Source organism: Hyperolius riggenbachi, chromosome 12, assembly GCF_040937935.1.
Source record: "Hyperolius riggenbachi isolate aHypRig1 chromosome 12, aHypRig1.pri, whole genome shotgun sequence".
Taxonomy (NCBI): Eukaryota; Metazoa; Chordata; class Amphibia; order Anura; family Hyperoliidae; genus Hyperolius; species Hyperolius riggenbachi.
Window position 1 is genome coordinate 7,923,489 of NC_090657.1, and position 23,885 is coordinate 7,947,373.

Below are 23,885 nucleotides of genomic sequence, written 5' to 3' on the forward strand. Positions count from 1 at the left end.
GTCTGTCCCTAGTGCATGGGAGTTGTACGAGATGTGGGTCTGTCCCTATTGTATAGGTGTGATCTGGCTAACCTGTAGTTTGCCCTTGCAGGCCATGTGCTGCGCTGATAAGGAACACTGCTGTCCTTCTGGAACTACTTGTACAGCAAGTGGAAGCTGCCATACTGGCTCTGCCTCTATTCCTTGGCTTCAGAAAACACCAGCTCTGAAGGGTAAGCTGCCGTCTACATTTCCACATACAGTATTTACCCTTTACCTTCTGTGTGAGAGTACATAATCTTTACTGCTGCAGTCCTGATGTCTGCCTGGAAGCCGTGTACCTTGTACTCTAGGGTCCTTTCACAGCACAACCGTCCTAGAATACCGCATGCCAACTCACTAGCCATACAATTCTTTTGGCCTGTTCACACTCATGTTGTAATGGATCATGTCATTCTAACTCTGCATGCAGGCTTTGACTAAAGGTGCATACACACATCAGACTATAGTCTTTGGAAAATGAAAGATCACAGATCAATGTAGTATGAGAGCCATACCTACAGTCTATTCTATGGAGCTGAACTCCACATCAGACAGAAATCTTTGCAAGATGCTGCACACACAGATGCTGTACAGACACAAAAGATCAGTATCTGCAAAAGATCTGTTCCTGCCAAAAATCTGTTCCTGCAAATTGCATTCATAGTCTATAAGATCTGCAGATCCTCATACACACCTTGTTTAACTGACATTCATCTGCAGATCTGAAAATCCATCCTGGTGGATCTGATCTGCAGATGAATGTCAGTTAAATCTTGTGTGTACGATGATCTGCAGATCTCAGACTCATTGCAATTTGCAGGAACGGATCTTTTGCAGGAACAGATCTTTTGCAATGAGTCTGAGATCTGCAGATCATCGTACACACAAGATTTAACTGACATTCATCTGCAGATCAGATCCACCAGGATGGATTTTCAGATCTGCAGATGAATGTCAGTTAAACAAGGTGTGTATGAGGATCTGCAGATCTCATAGACTATGAATGCAATTTGCAGGAACGGATTTTTGGCAGGAACAGATCTTTTGCAGATACTGATCTTTTGTGTCTGTACAGCATCTGTGTGTGCAGCATCTTGCAAAGATTTCTGTCTGATGGGGAGTTCAGCTCCATAGAATAGACTGTGTAGGTGTGGCTCTCATACTACATGGAGGGGGTAAGATTTCTGTCTGATGGGGAGCTCAGCTCCATAGAATAGACTGTGTAGGTGTGGCTCTCATACTACATGGAAGGGGGTAAGATTTCTGTCTGATGGGGAGTGCAGCTCCATAGAATAGACTGTGTAGGTATGACTCTCATACTACATGGAAGGGGGTAAGATTTCTGTCTGATGGGGAGTGCAGCTCCATAGAATAGACTGTGTAGGTATGGCTCTTATACTACATGGAAGGGGGTAAGATTTCTGTCTGATGGGGAGTTCAGCTCCATAGAATAGACTGTGTAGGTGTGGCTCTCATACTACATGGAAGGGGGTAAGATTTCTGTCTGATGGGGAGTGCAGCTCCATAGAATAGACTGTGTAGGTGTGGCTCTCATACTACATGGAAGGGGGTAAGATTTCTGTCTGATGGGGAGTGCAGCTCCATAGAATAGACTGTGTAGGTATGGCTCTCATACTACATGGAAGGGGGTAAGATCTCTGTCTGATGGGGAGTGTAGCTCCATAGAATAGACTGTGTAGGTATGGCTCTCATACTACATGGAAGGGGGTAACATTGGTCTGTGATCATAGTCTTTGGAAAATGAAAGGTCTGATGTGTGTATGAGCCTTTAGTCTCTGTCCAGTCTCCACTGCAGTTCACTCTCATAACTTGTGCATTAGGATTATGCCAATGCGGTGCTGGAATCTGCTAGAATTAGCTTTGTCTGTATATAACTTGTTCGGTAACTGCAGAGCAGTGTGGAGAATTCTGACGAGCCTGAAATCAAAGTAACGAGTGCAAATTCTGCGAGGAGCTACAGGTGCCCATTCATCTCTTTGCTGACATACATATGCTAACAGATTTCCTATGCAGCTTAGTAGAAATCTCACATCTGTAAAGTCTCGGTGTGTGCAGAGCCAGATTTACCATTAGGCACTGTAGGCATGTGCCTACAGACTCCGCCTGATGGAGGCTCACTTCCTTCCTAGAGTGTCTCCCTCCCTCCTTCACTTTGCAGAGTCCTGATGAGTGTAAATGTGAGGTTACTCACCCTGCTCTCTGCATTCCACTGACTTCAGTTTGGCACCACTAGCTACTTAATACTGAGGGTGCTTCTGGCTACCTAATGGTAAGGGACACCTGTAACTACCTGTAAGAGAGAAGTGACAGCTAGGCCAGCACACTTGCGGTGGGGCTTTGTAGGTTGATGAAGGGTACCATTTCATCTGTGCTTATGGGCTCCTGTGAGGTAAATTTGGGCCTGATGTATTTAGACAAATGAGGGGGAATTAGACAGGCTAAACTCTAATCACAAGTTGTAATTTGATCTCTCAACTGACTGCCAAGGCAGATGAGTCAGGTAAGCTCATTTGAAAGCAAAGCACTGGATAACTGTCTTTTTCTTTTAAAAGCAGGAAGTAGAAGTGCTGCAGACTTATTGCAGTATTTGTATGGCCTTTAACAAAAAAAAAAAAATTCTTAAAATCTGTACTGTAAATTTTTTACAATAAAAAGCATACCATTCTCTTCATTATGTTCTCCTGGGCCCCTCTGTGCTGTTTCTGCCACTCCCTGCTGCAATCCCGGCTTGTAATTGCCAGTTTTATGCAGTGTTTACAAACAAAAGACATAGCAAGTGATACACTCAGTGTGTGACTCGTACAGAGCCTGCAGGGGGCCTGGAGAGGGTGTGTATAGCTTCTATCCAATCACAGCAGAGCAGCACAGCACATTCCTGACTGCCTCAGCCCAACAGACCCGACAGAGAAGAGAAGATTAGATCATATAACAGCAACTGTGCAACTAGTTAAGGCTGCAGTAAAACAGACCACATTAGAACAGGTATAGGAACTTATAGGATAGAAGAAATAAGGCTGAAGATTTTTAGTCTCTTTAACCTTTTCCCTGAAAGCCAATTTACACACATCCACTGCCAAGCAGTTAGACATTTTGCACTCATTAGGTTTACTTAGGCTTTTTGACAAGAAAACCTTGGACTATATTTCCTGTAATGTGTTGGGCTTGAACACATACATAATTTTGTTTTTGGTTTTATCTAGATTTTTTTGAGTGAAATATGTAAAAGTGACGAATTTTTTTTTTTTTTTTTTTTTTTTTTTTTTTTCCCCCTCTAAGAACTAAGTTTACTGACAAATGTAACTGTTTGATTCAGCAGAATCAGGGCTTTTACAGATACCACATTATCCCACTTTTCCTGTCCTGGAATAGGTGTAGCCAGGAATAGATGCCTGCAATATGGTTGCGATGCTATGAATTTCCACAGTATGGCCTGGTGCACACCAAAAACCGCTAGCAGATCCGCAAAATGCTAGCAGATTTTGAAACGCTTTTTCTTATTTTTCTGTAGCGTTTCAGCTAGCATTTTGCGGTTTTGTAAAGCGTTTTTGGTGTAGTAGATTTCATGTATTGTTACAGTAAAGCTGTTACTGAACAGCTTCTGTAACCAAAACGCCTGCAAAACCGCTCTGAAGTGCAGTTTTTCAGAGCGGTTTGCGTTTTTCCTATACTTTACATTGGAGGCAGAAACGCTTCCGCAATCCAAAATCTGCAGCAGCCCGGGAGTATGCGTTTCTGCAAAACGCCTCCCGCTCTGGTGTGCACCAGCCCATTGAGATACATTACCCAAGCGTTTCCACATCCGCAAGCGGATCGCAAAACGCTGCCGAACCGCTCTGGTGTGCACTAGGCCTATGAGAACTTCTTAAAAAAAACAAACAGTATATGGTGGTATTTTGTCTAGAAGATTATAAAAGTAACAGATTTCATTAATCATTCCCCTCAGATTCACTCCTGATGTGACAAAACATAATAATTGAGCATGAAGGATAGTTACTACTTTATGTTTGTGTCTTTGTAGATTGACAAGTGTATGTGTAGTAAATATAAGGAAAGGATAAAACGGTCTATTGAGAAATCTGTAACAGTGCTGATTTGTGAGGTTGATGGACCCCCCCCCCATGAACAGCACCCCGGTTTTCAGGGTATCCCTCTAAGGCCCCGTTCACACTTGCGTTTTTGGAAAGACCGGACCCGTACGGTTCCGATCCGGTACGCTTGCATACGTTTTTCATCCGGTATGAATATGGCTGCGATCCGGATCCGTTTTTTTCCGCTGTGTAGGGCCTCACCTCCATGTCTGACATACTCCCAAACCGCTCCAGCACAAACTCACTGCTACTCCACTCCAGAAATGCTGGGCCCATGTGTCCCCATCTAAAATGGCCACCATAGAAAACGCATAGGAAGTGGGGTAGAACGTCCGGTTTTTATAGCCAGTGTGTTCTGTGCTTTCCGTTTCCCATTGGTTTCTATTGCCGGATGGTGCAGTCAGGCTCCGGTCCGGGTGCGTCAGCCGGATGATCCGGACCAAATAGAGCATGTTGGAAAAGTGTCCGGCTCCGGTCTGTACGGAACGGACGCGTGTGAACGTCTGCATAGACTTTGCATTGCTATGCCAAACGTCCGTTCCGTTTGTACAGTATACGGTCCGGATCCGACCCAGCGAATCCGGACAGCGAACGCTAATGTGACCGGGCCTTAATCAGGGTTGGTTGTTGGGTGGGCTGTCCTACTCGTCGCCTGTCTCTTTGAGGATTCTTGATGTGGGGCCTTTCACACATTTATATGTAAAGAGAGAACAGAGCCAAATATAGTGTAGTAAGTACTGGTAATGGATATTATGAATATAGTACAACGATATACTCACAAACCAGGGTTACCTCCAGGCAACCACTGTAAAGGCAGGTGAGGAGATTTAACCTGTGCTCACTCAGGGTTAAGAAGTCGCTCTCTGTAGATGGGGGAAAAACAAGGGGTATCCCCCTCCAGCATGGGTGGATATTTAGGTATAGCGTAAACTAGGACAGGGACACCAAAAGAATAAAAGCGATTTATTAAAATGTTTAAAAGTGCTTAGGAGGCAGTGGTGGACTTGCCTACTACAAGCAAACAGGAAGTAAGTCCACTATTGCCTCCTAAGCACTTTTTTAAACATTTTAATAATGGCTTTTATTCTTTTGGCGCCTCTTTCACACATTTGACTGAGGTGGAGTGGATGCAGGTGGCCAGGGGACTGTTCAGCGTTGGCGTGCCAAGAAGCTGACGCATTAGCCGCCACATTCCATCACGTCTGGGACCTTGCGTTACCAACTCGATGAATGCAATTTGCACACTAATGGTGATGAACGCTGTGACCTCAATGCCTATGGATGCTTAAAGGGGAACTTCAGCCTAATCAAACATACTGTCATTAAGTTACATTAGTTATGTTAATCAGAATAGATAGGTAATATAATCTCTTACCCACACTGTTTTAAAAGAACAGGCAAATGTTTGTGATTCATGGGGGCTGCCATCTTTGTCATGGGAGCAGCCATCTTTTTGGTTGAAAGGAGGTGACAAGGAGCAGGAGACACAGTTCCAACTGTCCTGTGTCCTGATGACCCCTCCCAGCTGCATGCGCTAGGCTTCAAATGTCAAATTCAAAATGTAAAAAAAAATTGCACCAAAACAGCAGAACGAGATCAGAAATCCCATCATGCTTTGCACAGCATCAGGGGAAAAATGCCCGGGCAGTTCTTCTGTGCAGCTAAAAATGAGGCTTGTATAAGGGCTCATTTCCACTATCGCAAATTCGCATAGCAATACAAGTGAATGGGACTGTTTCCACTTGTCAGGATTCCTTTGCGTTTTCTGTGCAGAAAAAATTCGCACGGCAGAGCCATCAGAATTCGCATACCGCATACCGCTATGCGAATCGCATGCAATGTATTTAATAGGAAATTCGCATGCGAATTCGCATAGAAACAATGGAAAAGCACACCAGCACTGCCAGGTTAATTTCGCATGCATCGTCATCCATGCGAATTCGCATGAAAATTTGCATAGACCCGCATGCGAAATTCGCATCTGCATGAGAATTTTTACTGCGGCGATTCGCACCGCACAAGTGGAAATGCAGCCTTAGAGAAAACAAAGTTCTGATGCTGAGGAAACTGTTAAAGAAACACCAAGCCTTTTCAGTGCTGCTGAGTCTATTTTTAGTCCGGAGGTTCTCTTTAAAATGACTATTGTCTCCACTTAGCTTTGCACAATCTGTTAACTCGCTGTAGAAGGGTGAATCCCTGTCAGTGTATTCACAGATATTTATACAGCACTATGGGGGACAATACTGACTAATGATATCCTGGTGGATGTTTCCTTTTTGTCCTATGAAGGTATAAATTTAGAAGGAATAGGCTATATAAAATCACAAGTAGTTACTATCATATACTGATTCCACTGTGGCAGTGTGAACCCATACCAGGGTGTGATTAGATTTAATTGTGCACAAGGAACAGATCCTGGTGGACTCCTTTCCTTTATGCCTTGGCTTTCAGTGTACACTGTGCATAACTGTTTATACCGCCACAGGAAAAGGGGAACTCTACCAACACATTTGAGACAGAGCTGTATGGACAAATCCGCATAAGGATTGTATCCTGGTGGACTTCTTGTGATCTGTCCTAAATTCAGCTCTGATGCATACATCTGTGGCATATATTCCCATGTGGCTTGAACTGATTGAGGTTCCCTTATAGGCTATTGAAGATATAACGTTTATTTATTTATTTTTTTTTTAAAAATGTGCTATCTATTGGAGAGACTCTAATGCATAATCAAACTGGCCAGTTCTACTTGGCTAGTTACTTAGTCCACTCAGCCAAAACCAGTTGTATCCAGGGCTGTGGAGTCAGGCAATTTTGGGTGCCTGGAGTCGGAGTCGAGGAAAAAATGCTCCGACTCCGAATGAATTTAACTGTAATTAAAATAGAAAATATGATAAAATGTTCTATTTCTCAGATAATAGTCATTAAAAATAATGTGTATATATACAGTAATAGCTGTGCTCAGTCCACAAAAATGAAATAAACCAATCAAAATTAGTTAGTTGTGCTGCTTCAATAAAGCAGTCCCCGTATTTTAAGGTCAGATATACATATCTGATTGTGACTGTATATATGATGTGTACACAGGAATCTCTTATATATACTAAATAACATCTATGCTGTAAGTATAAAGCCTGATGTGTAGCTGTGTCACTAATAGAGATGGTCAACGAGATGGAAATAATTTTGCATTGATGCTGATTTATGCAAATGTATGCACTCCCTTTGCTGATGAAATCAAATAATTTGATATGTTAAAATTTGGTTTGGTGACTGCAAATTAAAGGGTACCTGAGAAGGATGAAAAGTTTTATACATACCTGGGGCTTCCTCCAGCCCCCTTCAGGCTAATCAGTCCCTCGCTGTCCTCCACCACCCGGATCTTCTGCTAGGAGTCCTGGTAATTCAGCCAGTCAGCGCTGTCCGGCCGCATGCCGCTCCCACAGCCAGGAACATTCTGCACCTGCGCAATAGTGCTGCACAGGTGTAGTATGCTCCTGGCGGCGGAGTGTGTGCATGCGCACTACGCCCGACTGGCTCAAGTACCTGGACTCATAGCAGAAGATCCAGGTGGTGGAGGAGGACATACAGGGACTGATTATCCTGAAGGCGGCTGGAGGAAGCCCCAGGTATGTATAAAACTTTAATTTCATCTGTCTCAGGTTTACTTTGTTACACAGTAGTACTATACTCTACATATGCACTCCCCACAGAGCTGCAGGGAATCCACTGAGAATGCTGTGCACATTGACCACAGAGGTGTTGTCTGTTTACAATCTCCTCATTCCCCTGCAGAGTACCTGCACATCATTCTTACATGTACCCACACTTACAGTGCCTAGGGCCTGATAGATGTTCTTTGTTCCGGTTTGTACCTTTTACAAGTACTCTTACCAAGGACTAGTTTTAGTCTAAAAGGAATAAATATAGTAGTCTACATATCCTTCTCACTTCAGTTGTCTTGTAAAATTCCTAAGCGTTGGCAGTTAAGAGACAAATTTCATGTTACATACTTTTAATCAACAAAATTGTAATATGCAAATTAGAGGAGTCTGAGTCGGTGGAATCCTAAACTGAGGAGTCGGAGTCGGTGGATTTTTGGACCGACTCCACAGCCCTTGTTGTATCCACATTAATTAATACCCTTATGTGCCTGTGCTGGCTCCTTTTTAATGATTTATGTGAGGAATGATAAAATGTGTATTATTATTTTCCCTTTATTACCCTTGTGCATAAATTGTCAGTATAAGGTGTTAGACCTAGGGAAGAACATTGAAAAAAAAATAGTAGACCTAGTTGTGATTGGGTATATGGTATTACACAACTTAGACCCAGGCCGGCCCCTTACATGGAAGTGGATCCAAGATAAACTTTCACTCATTGAAGCCAAATCCCCCCCCCTTTTTTTTTTTTTTTTATGCTTTGATACTCTAATCCCCTATAAACTAAACAAGCCTCGCCCACAGCTCCTTTGTGCCTTGGCACTGCAGCAAGGGCTTATGGGAGCTTTGTCTGGGCAGGAGGAGGTTACTAGCCATTGATTTCAGAGGCAGAGGGGTGGAGGGAGGAGAGACTGAATTTACACACAGGCAAGCAGATAGCATCTCCAGCCCTCAGCCTGTGACAATGTGACAAACAGAACATGGCTGCCCTCATTGTATCACGGGAATAAATGATCATAAACAGTTCAAGCAGTTTGCAGCCAGATTTGCTGTGTAGACTATCTAAACTTTAGAGGAGATAGACAAGTTACTTGTTGTAGTTTTCATCTTGGATCCGCTATAATGTACCATCATACAATATACTGTGGCAACCCTAGCATGCAGTATAGGTGCCACTGCAGGGGGGGGGGGGGGGGGGTGATCTCCTCCTCCTCCTTCCCTCCACATGAGGCCTCCTGCAGGTGTATGAGGAATTGCCGCCAGGAGACTTGGGCACAGGACACAGCCGGTATATGACTGATCCTGCTGCTGCACAAGTCCCGGCCGTGTTAAATACTATTCCCCCTCCAGGCTGCCATGGATAGTGGGGAATGAAATAATTCAGCTTCCGGTTGCGCCCAAGTCTCCTGCACTGGAGTCAGTGTTTGCCCTGCAGAGCTAGAGCAGTGCGGCATGTAACTGCTCTCCCGATCGCTTACTGCATCTGGTGTCCCCTCCGTCAGCAGGCACCTTTCTTGTTGCCCAACCTCTGACTCGCGTGTAATCACGCGTCATACAGGAAACGAAGGAGAGGTGACGACTGCCGGTGGGTACACATGGTATGGAGCGAGCGGTCAGGTGAGTAATTACACTCCAACCGCTACTCCAGCTCTATAGGGAAGCAGGAGGGGGCCACATGGTGGGAGGGAGGAATAATGCTGGCCTCTCTCCCCACTGCTTCCCATAGCACAAACCGTGAACCTAGCCTTAGGGTCCATTCACACTTGTGCAAAGTGCAGAGTTTTGCGGGAGTTTTTTTTTTTTTTTTATCCACGATTACACGTGGAAAAAATCACTGGACACTGCAGAGATTTTCCCGCGATCGCGTTTAGCGCTTCTATAGCACTGAAACGCGATCTCCGGGAAATCGTCTGAAAGTGGTGCAGTCTACGCATTTGCGTCTGGCGATTTGCGTTAATCGACGACTATTAGCGCAAGTTGCCAAAGCAAGAACGGGCCCATAGGGTTTTATTACACTAGCGCTTTCAAAAGCACTAGCGTTTGAGCGGTTTGCCGGCAGGACTCTCTAGTGTGAATGGGGTTTTAGACCTGCAGTTTTTAGAGATGAGTAGATGGAAGTGAGCTGAATGCTGGTTGGGCAGTGAAGCAATCTATCAGCTTTCAGGCTCAGTAGGGAGGCTAGACGGGCCCAAAGCGCAGGTGCTTCCTCCTGACACCCATGTTTGTGATACTTCTCCACTCTAGAACAAGGCATTGTCCCCCAGTTCTTGCTGTAGGAAACCTTGTGTGTCAGATGTGTTCAGTTTCAGATCTCCTCTCTGGCACCCAATATTAACGTGGAAGTGATGAGAAGCCTTTGGTAGAGCACACTTTCACCGATCTTTCTTTCTCTCCATTTTCTCCAGCCACAGTGAAATGCGATGACACTTCAGAATGTCCTGGAACGGATACCTGCTGCCGTCTGGCCTCTGGAGAGTGGGGATGCTGTCCAATTCCAAATGTGAGTAAATTCATTGGTTGTGGGTCTGGATCTGGTGCCTGGCTATGGTCTAATGTCCTCTTTGTTGTAGGCTGTATGCTGCCCTGATAAGGAACACTGTTGTCCTTCTGGAACTACATGTACAGGAAGTGGAAGTTGCCAAGGGGACACCATCTCCATCCCTTGGCTTCAGAAAATGCCAGCTCTGAAGCAGGAGAGTAAGTGCTGTCTCAATTCCGAGTGGTTATGCGTGCCTTACTGTATTGAATGCAAACCCAACCATTTACAGCAAACCTCTCCAACTTAGTAAAAATCCAAGAAATGTAAAGTCCCCCCCCCCCCCCCCCCCAACCCCAACATCCACAAAGCATGTAAAGGCAGCTATCCTAGCAAATTAAATGCATCTTAGTTTTGGTGTACTAATGCCATGTGGAGATTAAATGTTTTTTCTTAATATAAAGCTCTGATTAATGTTCTACTTGTATTTGGAATTTTTAGTCATTTTAAAATGTTGTCGTGAGTTGCTCACAATCTATTAAACCATATAGTCAGTCGTGTGTGTGTGTGTGTATATGTATGTATATGTATATATATATATGTATATGTATATGTATATGTGTATGTATGTATATATGTATATATGTATATGTATATGTATATGTGTATATATATATATATATATATATATATATATATATATATATATATATATATATATATATATATATATATATATATATATATATATATATATATATATATATATATATATATATATCTGGTTTGTCGATCTGCCCACTAAAGAAAATTGGTCCATATACACTGTGGGTTGCAAAAGTATTCGGCCCCTTGAAGTTTTCCACATTTTGTCATATTACTGTCACAAACATGAATAAATTTTATTAGAATTCCACATGAAAGACCAACACAAAGTGGTGTACATGTGAGAAGTGGAATGAAAATCATACATCATTCCAAACCTTTTTACAAATACAGTAACTGCAAAGTGGGGTCTGTGTAATTATTCAGCCCCCTTTGGTCTGAGTGCAGTCAGTTGCCCATAGACATTGCCTGATGAGTGCTAATGACTAGAGTGCACCTGTGTGTAATCTAATGTCAGACAACCTCTGAGGCCCTCACAGAGCAGCTGTATTTGTACTAAGAGAATATTGGGAGCAACACCGTGAAGTCCAAAGAACACACCAGACAGGTCAGAGATAGTTATTGAGAAATTTAAAGCAGGCTTACGCTACAAAAATTTCCAAAGCCTTGAACATCCCCCGGAGCAGTGTTCAAGCAATCATTCAGAAATGGAAGGAGTATGGCACAACTGTAAACCTACCAAGACAAGGCCGTCCACCTAAACTAACAGGCCGGAGGCTAGACAGGCCCAAAGCACAGGAGCTTCCTCCTGACACCCAAGTTTGTGGTACTTCTCCACTCTAGAACAAGGCATTGTCCCCCAGTTCTTGCTGTAGGAAACCTTTGTGTGTCAGATGTGTTCAGTTTCAGATCTTCTCTCTGGCACCCAATATTAACGTGGAAGTGATGAGAAGCCTTTGGTAGAGCACACTTTCACCGATCTTTCTTTCTCTCCAGCCACAGTGAAATGCGATGACACTTCAGAATGTCCTGGAACGGATACCTGCTGCCGTCTGGCCTCTGGAGAGTGGGGATGCTGTCCAATTCCAAATGTGAGTAAATTCATTGGTTGTGGGTCTGGATCTAGTGCCTGGCTATGGTCTAATGTCGTCTTTGTTGTAGGCTGTATGCTGCCCTGATAAGGAACACTGTTGTCCTTCTGGAACTACATGTACAGGAAGTGGAAGTTGCCAAGGGGACACCATCTCCATCCCTTGGCTTCATAAAATGCCAGCTCTGAAGCAGAAGAGTAAGTGACGTGTCTTTTTTGCTCTAGATTTACTGGTTTGGCTAATCAGGATAATTTTTATTTGCCAAGCAAGACTGTATTGTGCCCAGAATTGGATTTAAAGCTGTAGGATCAGCCATACTATGCAAGGGGAAAAAACACATATGTAAGTAGATCAAGTATTTGTCTACTTCTATAACACATGTATTGTACTGTCCACATTTTGATTTCAGTGAATGTTATATAGTAAATGAAGAGAATTCTGTTCCTGGTGGGGCCATGTCTTTTGCCCACAGTTTGAGGCTAAATCCTGATGTCATTTCTGCCCTTTACTTTTTTTCTCCTCCAATCGCTGAGTCACCTCAGCCTTGCTTGTAAACACAAGTGAGCAGGGGATCGTGTTTCAGATAGGCAGCTAGGCAGGGAAATAGAGTAATATATTATAGATAAAAAGAACCCCCAGCATGCAACTGTTTGGTACTGACTACTGAAGGGCCAGTGCTCCTTAAGTATGTGATAACTCCAAAATATAACAGCAGAAAAAGTTGTGACAGTTTTTTTTTGAATGCAGGATTAGCATCTTTATCACGTAATACACTCAGACCAGTTGCTGCTGGAATTTTTTATTTTTTTTTGACAATCCCACTTTAACACATGATTCAAGTAGGGTATAGGACACACAATGAACAGCAACAGCTGTATTGAGTACCAGCCTGTCTTTATGCCAGTGGCATATTCTATCAACCTTCTGGCGATAGGCTTGCTTAGTAACCGGGCCAATGATGGTGTCATCAGCAAATTGAATGACCTTGACCTAGTTTGCCGTGAGTCTGCAGTTATTTGTGTATATATTGGTTTTCTTTTTACGCTGGGCAATGGATCGAGCTTCCCATACTGTGCTCCAGTTCACCAGAGTCTCCACTCTTCTTGGGTATTTGACTTTTGACCTGGAGACTTGCTTTGGGTACACTTTAAAGGGAAGGTCCGAGCATCATTAAAAATAAAAAAAATCCACTTACCTGGGGCTTCCTCCAGCCCCCTGCATCCGTCCGGTGGCTCCCGGTCCCCTCCGGTGCAGATGTTGACCTCGCCAGGTTGGCATCCGGGTCCGCTTCTCCTGAGCTCCAGCATGCGGCTCATGTGGTCGCGCCGATGTCATCCGGACTGTATCGCGCTGCCGCAGAACTACTGCATCTGCGCAGTACAGTCTTGATGTCAGTGAGACTCTGAAGGCCTTGCGTAGGGCTGTGAGCATATAACGCCAGAGGAAACCCTGGGCCACCGGTGGTGAGCAGAGCTGCGGCGAGGGCACAGGACAGCTGGCAGGGCCGGGAGGAAGTGGATATTTTTTTTTGTTTTTTTTGTTTTTTGTTTTGTTACTCTGGTCGTGGAATTTGTCAAATGTCAGCTCCAAAGGTTGAATTGGAAAGATGTGAAGACATTCAGGACAAACGTTCACCTGCAGGCCTTTATCCACATTCGAGGGATTACAATAAGGTGTTTGGTTTGAAGATCTGAAGTGACAAATCTTTACTGTAGTTCACCCTGCTAATTGTGCTGTTCTGAATTTCCAGGCCTGAACGTGACATGTGATGTAACCTCCGCTTGTCCTGATGATACCACCTGCTGTCGCCTTGCCTCTGGGAAATGGGGATGCTGCCCTATTAAACAGGTAACTGCCTAGAACTGCCTGTCACTTCCTGCTCCCTAAGTGCTCTGCTTCTCTCCCTTTCTATTCTCTCTCTCCTGACCATGCAGGCCATGTGCTGCCCTGATCAGCGTCACTGCTGCCCCAGCAGGTGGAGGTGTGGTGGGCAGGCTACCTGTCTCTTAAGCCAGCTCTCTATCCTGCGGCTGAGCAAGACTGTTAACAATGCACAGGTCAAGTGTGACAAGTCTCACAGCTGTGCCCAGGGCACAACCTGCTGCCGTACTCTGAGCGGCGGATGGGCATGCTGCCCACTGGAAGAGGTGAGATGCTTTTTCCTTCAAGTACTTCAGAGTAGCGATTTAGTATTTGAATGCAGTTTTCAAGTTGCATACCATTTGTAGCAAACGCCGTAGCTGCTGAGTTTGGCTCAGTTTCAAATTGCATCTTTGCAACAAACCCCTGAAAACTGGCATCTGAGCAGAAGGTAGTCTATGCTGAATTCAGCTTACTTCTAAGCAGCATCACCTCTGTATAAACTTGGAGCTATTGGCATAGACCATTCCTAGTCCTCACCAGTACAGTGGCAAGCTCGAAGTAACGTAGATTGGGGATTGAGTCCAGTTGTGAAGGTTTCTCTAAAGTGGAGATGTCTTTACACATTTTTGCACAGCCCAAATTGATGGGACTGAATCTGAGCAATGTGTTTTACTTGATAAACCAATGCAGTCACAGGTTGGATTGTGCCGATGGTAAATCTGGAAGAGTACTGGCTTATTGGACATGTGGAGTACCTGGCTGCAGGTATATTACAATACTGCTACAAGGAGGCTCTTGTCTAGTGTAGAATAGACAGCAAAGAACAGGACTGTACATCCCGTACAAAATTCTTGCCTTTCCTGCAGAGGCGCAATCCTATATTTCTATACTTTCATTATCTTGTTCTTCTGTGCTTAGTGCTATTCTTCAGTAACTTGTGGGACAGGTTTTGTTAGCCTAATCGCAACTAATTACAACTTTCTTTTTTCTGCGTTTGGCATCCAGTGAAAATCGGAATTGCAACTTGAAGTGTAAAAAGCCTGGAGGTAGTAGCAAAGGTGGAGCATGGCAATAGTTTGTACATTTTATTTCTGTAGCTCACCAGATACATCCTCAACCTTAAGTTCTATGCACAAGGTGGGGTCTGTGGCAGCAGCAAGGCTGGCAGTGAACTTGTAGGCCTGCAGTGAACAGAAGTAGGATTTCACAAGCTGCGCTGACTGGCTTTCTCTTCAGAGGGGGAAGAGTCTGCAGCTGTACAACTATTCGTAAATATACAAGAGTAGTTAGGTTTTAGTATTTATATAGCACCAACATCTTCTGCAGTGCTGTACAGAGAAAATGGTCATGTCACTGTCCCCTCAGAGGGGCTCACAATCTAATCCCTACCATAGTCATACAGTGGAGGAAATAATTATTTGACCCCTCACTGAATTTGTAAGTTTGTCCAATGACAAAGAAATGAAGTCTCAGAACAGTATCATTTTAATGGTAGGTTTATTTTAACAGTGGCAGATAGCACATCAAAAGGAAAATCGAAAAAATAACCTTAAATAAAAGATAGCAACTGATTTGCATTTCATTGAGTGAAATAAGTTTTTGAACCCCTACCAACCATGAAGAGTTCTGGCTCCCACAGAGTGGTTAGACACTTCTACTCAATTAGTCACCCTCATTAAGGACACCTGTCTTAACTAGTCACCTGTATAAAAGACACCTGTCCACAGAATCAATCAATCAAGCAGACTCCAAACTCTCCAACATGGGAAAGACCAAAGAGCTGTCCAAGGATGTCAGAGACAAAATTGTAGACCTGCACAAGGCTGGAATGGGCTACAAAACCATTAGCAAGAAGCTGGGAGAGAAGGTGACAACTGTTGGTGCGATTGTTCAAAAATGGAAGGAGCACAAAATGACCATCAATCGACCTCGCTCTGGGGGTGTCAATGGTTCTGAGAAAGGTGAAAAAGCATCCTAGAACTACACGGGAGGAGTTAGTGAATGACCTCAAATTAGCAGGGACCACAGTCACCAAGAAAACCATTGGAAACACATTACACTGCAATGGATTAAAATCCTGCAGGGCTCGCAAGGTCCCCCTGCTCAAGAAGGCACATGTGCAGGCCTGTCTGAAATTTGCCAATGAACATCTGAATGATTCTGTGAGTGACTGGGAGAAGGTGCTGTGGTCTGAGACCAAAATAGAGCTCTTTGGCATTAACTCAACTCGCTGTGTTTGGAGGAAGAAAAATGCTGCCTATGACCCCCAAAACACCGTCCCCACCGTCAAGCATGGGGGTGGAAACATTTTGCTTTGGTGGTGTTTTTCTGCTAAGGGCACAGGACAACTTAATTGCATTAACTGGAAAATGGACGGAGCCATGTATCGTGAACTCCTGAACGACAACCTCCTTCCCTCTGCCAGGAAACTGAAAATGGGTCGTGGATGGGTGTTCCAGCATGACAATGACCCAAAACATACAGCAAAGGCAACAAAGGAGTGGCTCAAGAAGAAGCACATTAAGGTCATGGAGTGGCCTAGTCAGTCTCCGGACCTTAATCCAATAGAAAACCTATGGAGGGAGCTCAAGCTCAGAGTTGCACAGAGACAGCCTCGAAACCTTAGGGATTTAGAGATGATCTGCAAAGAGTGGACCAACATTCCTCCTAAAATGTGTGCAAACTTGGTCATCAATTACAAGAAACGTTTGACCTCTGTGCTTGCAAACAAGGGTTTTTCCACTAAGTATTAAGTCTTTTATTGTTAGAGGGTTCAAAAACTTATTTCACTCAAATGCAAATCAGTTGCTATCTTTTATTTAAGGTTATTTTTTCGATTTTTCCTTTTGATGTGCTATCTGCCACTGTTAAAGAAATGAAGTCTCAGAACAGTATTATTTCAATGGTAGGTTTATTTTGTCATTGGACAAACTTACAAAATCAGTGAGGGGCAAATAATTATTTCCTCCACTGTATAGGGGCATACACACATCAGACTATATAGTCTTTGGAAAATGAAAGATCACAGACCAATCTTACCATCCTTCATGTAGTATGAGAGCCATACTCTACAGTCTTTTCTATGGAGCTGAGCTCCCCATCAGAAAAAAATCTTTGCAGGATGCTGCACACACAGATGCTGTACAGACACAAAAGATCAGTATCTGCAAAAGATCTGTTCCTGCCAAAAATCCATCCTGGTGGATCTGATCTGCAGATGAATGTCAGTTAAATCATGTGTATGATGATCTGCAGATCTCATAGACTATGAATGCAAGTTGCAGGAACGGATCTTTGGCAGGGACAGATCTTTTGCAGATACTGATCTTTTGTGTCTGTACAGCATCTGTGTGTGCAGCATCTTGCAAAGATTTCTATCTGATGGAGTTCAGCTCCATAGAATAGACTGTAGGTATGGCTCTCATACTACATGAAGGGTGGTAAGATTGGTCTGTGATCTTTCATTTTCCAAATACTATAGTCTGATGTGTGTATGAGCCTTAAGTCTATAGATCATGTAGCAGACTGGTGGAAACCAATTAACTTATCTGCTTGTTTTGGGGATGTGGGAGGAAACCAGAGTGCCTGGAGGAAACCAGCGCAGACCTAGGGAGAACATACAAACCCCATGCAGATATCGTTCTGGCTGGGATTCAAACCTAGTCCACTATACCATGCGGCATTAAATTCCAGCAGGAAGGCATAGGAATCTAACACATGACCATGATTGGCAAGAGGGGAAAACAGAACCCGAGGCGGGGTTCTTACATTGCAATCCCCATAGAGGCTGGGTCTTCCTATAGAGCCCCGCCTCTGTTGCTATATAGCTTCCCCAAAGCCCACCCTCCCTGTGCGCTGTGAGACCCCATGCGGGCTGTGTTTACCTCTGTCAGTCTCCGCTCTCCCCGCCTCCTGCATCGCTCCGGTCCCCGCCCGCATACTTTCCCTCCAATCAGCGGGAAGGGAAGTGGGCAGGGATCGGAGTGATCCAGGAGGCGGAGACTGACATTAGAGATGAACACAGCCCGCACAGTGCGGCTGTGACTTATGGGGTCTCACAGTGTGCAGGAGGGGCTTTGGTAGAGGCTAAATAGCAACATAGGCTGGGCTCTATAGGCAGACCCAGCCTCTGTGTGCAGATTGAGTTGTAAGAACCCCGCCTCGGGTTCTCTTTAAAGCAAGATGTGATAATGTGATAATGAGATGCAATCAATCAGCTGATGAAATAAATCGCATGCTTCTCCATAGTTCTAGACATGACCCTCACAAGGTAGGAAGCAGTGTCTCCATTCCATGGGTTAATCCATACAGAATGCTGTATGAAGTGCAGACTGTAGTGCAGAATGTATGAAGTGCAGACTCTACGGGAAATGTAACGTGACTTTATATTTGTATTTTTCAGGCTGTTTGCTGCTCAGACCACCAGCACTGCTGCCCAAGTGGCTACACTTGTGATGTGTCTGCTGGAACCTGCAACAAGCCTCTAGAAGCAGGAGCTTCCTTGGGAAAACCAATAAAAAAATCACTTATCCTGGGAAAACCAACAGAAAAGGCAACTAAACCTCCGAAGCCAGCGGGAGAGGCCCTTGTCCGCATGGATGTTGTGTGGTGTAACAGTACACATGCGTGTTACGATGGGCAGACGTGCTGTGCAGGGTACAGTGGATGGACCTGCTGCCCTTATCCATCAGTGAGTATCTGAAGTGGTGACAGGGCAATGTCTGCCTCTTTTGTGAGCTAGCGAGGGGTCAAATGTTCTGTTAAAAATGTGTGCCAAGCTTGGGCCTACGCCTGAATGTACATTACAACGGATTTCATATATAGCCTGTATTGGGCACATCAAAGTGGATCTCCGGACTACATTAAAAATCTCACAGCATCCCTGCAGTGTTTTCCCCAGAATTTTTTCCCAGCCGGGTGGCATGAAATAGTAGCCAGGTGGGGCGAGAGGAGAGAATGCAGGGCCGGTGCTTCTCTGCACAACTCTGCTTATAGCATAGGAGGAGGTGAGCTGATGACAGCCGGGTGCTGACCAAAACTAGCCGGGTGGAACACCCAGCTAAAAGAGCCTGGGGAGAACACTGCCCTGTAAAGTTTACCTGTCTTGTCCAGCGAAGCGGTCCTGAACACCCCGGCTTCCAGCTTGTGGTCCCGCCTTCCCTCTCTCCAGAGAAAAAGCCACTTTATTGCAGTGAATATCGTGTTTTTTTTTGTTTTTTTTTTCCCCACCGGGAGGGGAGGCGGAGCCACACACGAAGTCAGGTGATGCGTCTTCATGAGACAAGACGGTGCAGATAATTTTCTTTTTATAGGGATGCTGCAGGATTTTTATCTTAGTCAGGCAGTCGCAATGTGTTGAAGTGGATTTCCAAACGCCAATTGGCAGCTGCAAGGTGACTCCCCCAGGACCGCCCGAATGGCATGAAGTTCTGGGGGAGGCTATTAGCGGGGATCTCCGCTGACTTACAGAATGGAGCTCCGTAAACAGCCTGCTAGCCATGATCACGGCTGGCAGGCTAAGAAAAAGGTGGAAGTGGTTAAACAGCGTTGTGATCTAGTGCAGCGCTGTGCAGGGACGGCTCTGTCTGAGCTGTCCCCAGGAGAGTATCGCAAACTATTGTTTCTCATAGGCTGATGCCGATGAGAGGAGATTGAAAAATAATTCTCATTTTATTCTTCCCCCCCCCCATTCATTTTATTTTTTTTATAATAAATCACAGCAGCAATCAGATGCCACCAACAGAAAGTGGCAAGGTTCATGTGTGCTAAGTTGTATGGCTGTGCAGCCCACTGTTAAAGCTGCAGTGTGCTGAATTGTAAAAAAAATGGCCTGGTCACTAGGCGGGTATAAGCCTGTGGTCCTTAAAGGGAACCTAAACCGAGGACATGTAATTTTTCCTTTTTTAAATACCAGTTCCCTGACTCTCCTGCTGATCCTGTGCCTCTAATACTTTTAGCCACAGCCCCTGAACAAGCATGCAGCAGATCAGGTGCTCTGACTGAAGTCAGACTGGATTAGCTGCATGCTTGTTTCAGGTGTGTGATTCAGTCACTACTGCAGCCAAAGATCAGCAGGACTGCCAGGCAACTGGTATGGTTTAATAGGAAACCTCCATATCACTCAGTTTAGGTTCCCTTTAAGTGGTTAACCATTCTGCGACCACCTAACTCCCATTGGCCGTAATGGAGCTGTGAATGGGCTCACCTGTCAGGTTGATTGCTTGCCAAGTGACACTGCCTAGTTCACAAAGGCCTCAATTCACTAAGCTTATCTCCTGTCTTTAATAACGTTTCTATAGTTATCACCATGGTGACGGGGCATGTCGTATTCAGGAAACATTTTACCTCAGGCAAACCTAAAGTTACCTCTTCTGTCTTTAAAATTCTGTAAGTTTTAAGGATTGAAGAGTTAACTTTAGAGATTTAACTTTAACTTAAAGGGAACCTGAACTGAGTAAAATTATTTAAAATAAACACCTGATGTAGCTGCAAATATTACATACTTACCTCACCGTCAGGTCCTCTCAGAAGCTCATCATTTTCATCTTAGTGATCCTTTCCAGTTCTGACAATGTTTTGTCAGAACTGAAAAATTCCAGTTGCTGTCAGTTACAACTGAATGTGTGCAAGGTAATGTCCATGTTTCCCTATGGCTCAAGTGGGTGATATTATAGTTTTAAGTGTGCTGACAGGAAGCGGTTATGGGGTAATGGCCATTTTTAAAATGGAGGGCGGAGAATTCCATTGATCACAGTGGACAAATGGGACGCAGGAGAGGAGAAAGAGATATGACCTGTGTATGGTTGTTTTTTTTCAGTTCAGGTTTTCTTTAACCACTTCCGGATTCTCGGTACGTATATACACGCCCCTGAATCCTGAAGTGTATTCCATGGAAACGGCCGCTCGTACGAGCGGCCGTTCCATGTCAGTTCCCGGAGGGAGTCTCCGTGAACACCCTGCGAGCCGATCGGCGGCTCGCAGGGTAAATGTAAACACACGAGGAAGACCTTCCCCGGTGTTTACATGTATACGGCGCTGCTGCGCAGCAGCGCCGTAGAGGAGATCGGTGATCCCCGGCCTCTGATTGGCCGGGGATCACCGTCATCTGATAGGCTAAAGCCTATCCCATCAGGCGCAGGACGGAAATCCATCCTGCGCCGCTCACAGGGGGAGGGAGAGGGAGGGAAGGGGAAGGAGGCCAGGAAGCGCTGCGGAGGGGGGCTTTGAAGAGCCCCCCCCGCAAGCGCAAGCAGCCGGCGGCGATCAGACCCCCCCAGCAGGACATCCCCTTAGTGGGGAAAAAAGGGGGGAAGTCTGATCGGCCTGGCTGCTAGCTGATCGGTGCTGCGGGCTGGAGAGCCCACGCAGCACAGATCAGCACAAAATAGCATGGTATAGAAGTGGTTAAAGTTAGATGCTGTTTATTAACTGCATATGAAAATCTGTACAGAGGTAACTTGAGGTGTAGAGTTCAATTTTGCCTTGTTAAGAAATGGAAATAAGTGTGGTGGTACGTTTTTGTTCTCTTGCCTTATCTCCAGCATGATCCTTGATAATGGCCTCAATTCACTAAAGGGACCCATACACTCAGCCAATTAGCGGCCAATCGAGCGAAATCGGCCGCAAATCAATTTGCAATCTATTTCAATTGATGTGAGATGCTGGAAAATGTAGGTCGATCTGTTGATTGCTTATCAACTTGCATTGGACCTAAAGGAAATCTGATGGCAAAAAAATGCCATCAGATTTCCAATAGATTGCAGTATGAAATCTATTGAAAATCTATCGGCTATTTTCACATATCTCCGTGCAGAGAGCAGATACTGCGCTGGAGTGGTAAATATTTACATTGCCGCCGTGGGACACAGGACGGGGGAAGCCTCAATAGGATCCGGAGGCTTCCCCCACCCGAGGTGAGTACCCTCCAGGGGAGGTTTTTTCATTCGATTTTCTTTATAGAACAGGCTATTTTTGCTAATTAGGCCACTGAAGCTTTAAAGGGATACTGTAGGGGGGGGTCAGGGGAAAATGAGCTGAACTTACCCGGGGCCTCTAATGGCCCCCCACAGACATCCTGTGCCCACGCAGCCACTCACTAATGCTCCGGCCCCGCCTCCGGTTCACTTCTGGAATTTCTGACTTTAAAGTCAGAAAACCACTACGCCTGCGTTGCCCGTGTCCTCGCTTCCCCTGATGTCACTAGGAGCGTACTGCGCAGGCACAGACCATACTGGGCCTGCGCTGTGCGCTCTTGGTGACATCAGTGGGAGCGAGGACACTGGCAACGCAGGCGTAGTGGTTTTCTGACTTTAAAGTCAGAAATTCCAGAAGTGAACCGGAGGCGGGGCCGGAGCATTGGGGAGTGGCTGCGTGGGCACAGGATGTCTGCGGGGGACCATTAGAAGCCCCAGGTAAGTTCAGCTCATTTTCCCCCGCCCCCCCCCCTACAGTATCCCTTTAAGGGGGGTTTAAGCCTGTGGTCCTTAGTGCAGTTGTCTTGTTTCCTTTTAACCACTTGAGACTGTATAGATTGCTACTTCATCATGTCTTCACTACAGTGATCCGTAATGTCTGGCCAAACCCTGAAATATGGCAGAGGCAGTAATGGCGATAAAAGGTTAAACCTATTTTTAGGGTATTTAAATGGGTTGTGCTGTCAGTCCAATAAAAAATGCTAGCTATGCGATTGCTAATTTTGGGCTGAGACCCACTATGGACCCGTTGCAGCAACTTGGAAAAACAAAGTGCAGCAATCGCAATGCTACTAGTGGTACCACCCCCATAGGGATAGACTGGAGTAGTGCCTTGCTGTGCAGCAAGAACAGCAAAATCACTCCTAGTGCAAGGCTTTTCAACCCTGTCCTCAAGTACCACCAACAGGGCATGTTTTGTATAAAGCCACAGAGGTAGGTAATCTGCTCTGCTGAGACACTAATTACCCCACATGTGCATGTTTGTGGTTTCCTGCAGAACATGTACTGTTGGTGGTACTTGAGGACAGGGTTGGGAAGCCTTGTGGGTCCCAGCCCTTCCTAGTCATGGGAGGGATGATTGACACAGGATTTGCCTGCAACCTATAGCATCTAATGGATAAGATGAGCCTCCTAGAGATGCCATATTCCTGGCTACTATGGATATCCAGGAATATGGCATCTCTAGGAGGCTCATCTTATCCAAGATTCTGTCAGGTGTCCTTTCTTCAGATTGGAGCGTTGGCGATGTCTAGCCAGCTTTCATCATGTATTAAGCACCAATTCTTTCTTTTGCAGGGTGTTTGCTGTCCAGATAGAGTGCACTGCTGTCCTTATGGCCATGTCTGCCTGAACTATGGAGCATTCTGTAGCCGATCTGAGAGCTTACCATGGGACCAGCGAAGGAGTAAGGAGGCAGAGCCTGTTCTGTGAGGCCACAGCTACTAACTGCACTAATGTCCCCCTGGAGAACTACTGTCCCAGTCAAATGTCCCCCGGAGAACTACTGTCCCATTCAAATATTGCCAATCATGAAGTGTGAACACTGAATAAAAATTTTTTTTTTTATATATAAATTTTAAGCTGGTTTTATAGAGCTTCCTTATTCTTTGTCATTCCGCTTGGGTTGTGTACCGCTTGGGTTGATAGCTGTTTACATTTGCCTGACATTTAGAATTATGCACCGTAATGCAAACGGTCAGTAAGATGCTAACTAGTCCATGTCCAGCTGCAGTATGGATTTGCACCAACTAAACTAAGGGTACGTACAGACATACGATAACGATCGTTCGTTATGAACGATGTTAAAGGAGGTATCGGCCGATGATCGTTTGAAGAAAGGCTACTTTGAACATCGTTCGTGTACGAACGATCTTGGAACGAGCGTTGCGTGTGCAACATGATGTATAAACTGATTTCAAACACAAGTGTCAAAAAGAACTGTTTGAGCATGTGCAAAGCTTTGAGAACGAACGATCAACGACCGATCGTTGTACAGACATTACTTTTTGAACGATGGTCGTTGGAAAAGATCTGGCAGAATGGATCGTTCTTTACCAACGACCTATCTCGTTGGTCGGTCGTTT

The 23,885-nt window shown here is 45.0% G+C and overlaps 1 protein-coding gene across 2 annotated transcripts in view; it reads left to right on the forward strand.

Annotated features, from left to right (window-relative positions):
- The window catches only part of LOC137541304 (progranulin-like), a 58,159-nt gene extending 34,778 nt beyond the window's left edge, over positions 1 to 23,381 (forward strand). For both annotated transcript variants that reach the window (XM_068262547.1, XM_068262548.1), the window contains exons 10-17: positions 92 to 212; positions 10,198 to 10,292; positions 10,363 to 10,489; positions 11,871 to 11,965; positions 12,036 to 12,162; positions 13,716 to 13,813; positions 18,231 to 18,518; positions 23,098 to 23,381. In XM_068262547.1, coding sequence (XP_068118648.1) covers positions 92 to 212; positions 10,198 to 10,292; positions 10,363 to 10,489; positions 11,871 to 11,965; positions 12,036 to 12,162; positions 13,716 to 13,813; positions 18,231 to 18,518; positions 23,098 to 23,232 — 1,086 coding nt within the window. In that variant the 3' untranslated portion in view covers positions 23,233 to 23,381. The remainder of the gene's footprint in view (positions 1 to 91; positions 213 to 10,197; positions 10,293 to 10,362; positions 10,490 to 11,870; positions 11,966 to 12,035; positions 12,163 to 13,715; positions 13,814 to 18,230; positions 18,519 to 23,097) is intronic.
- Positions 23,382 to 23,885: the final 504 nt, after the last annotated feature.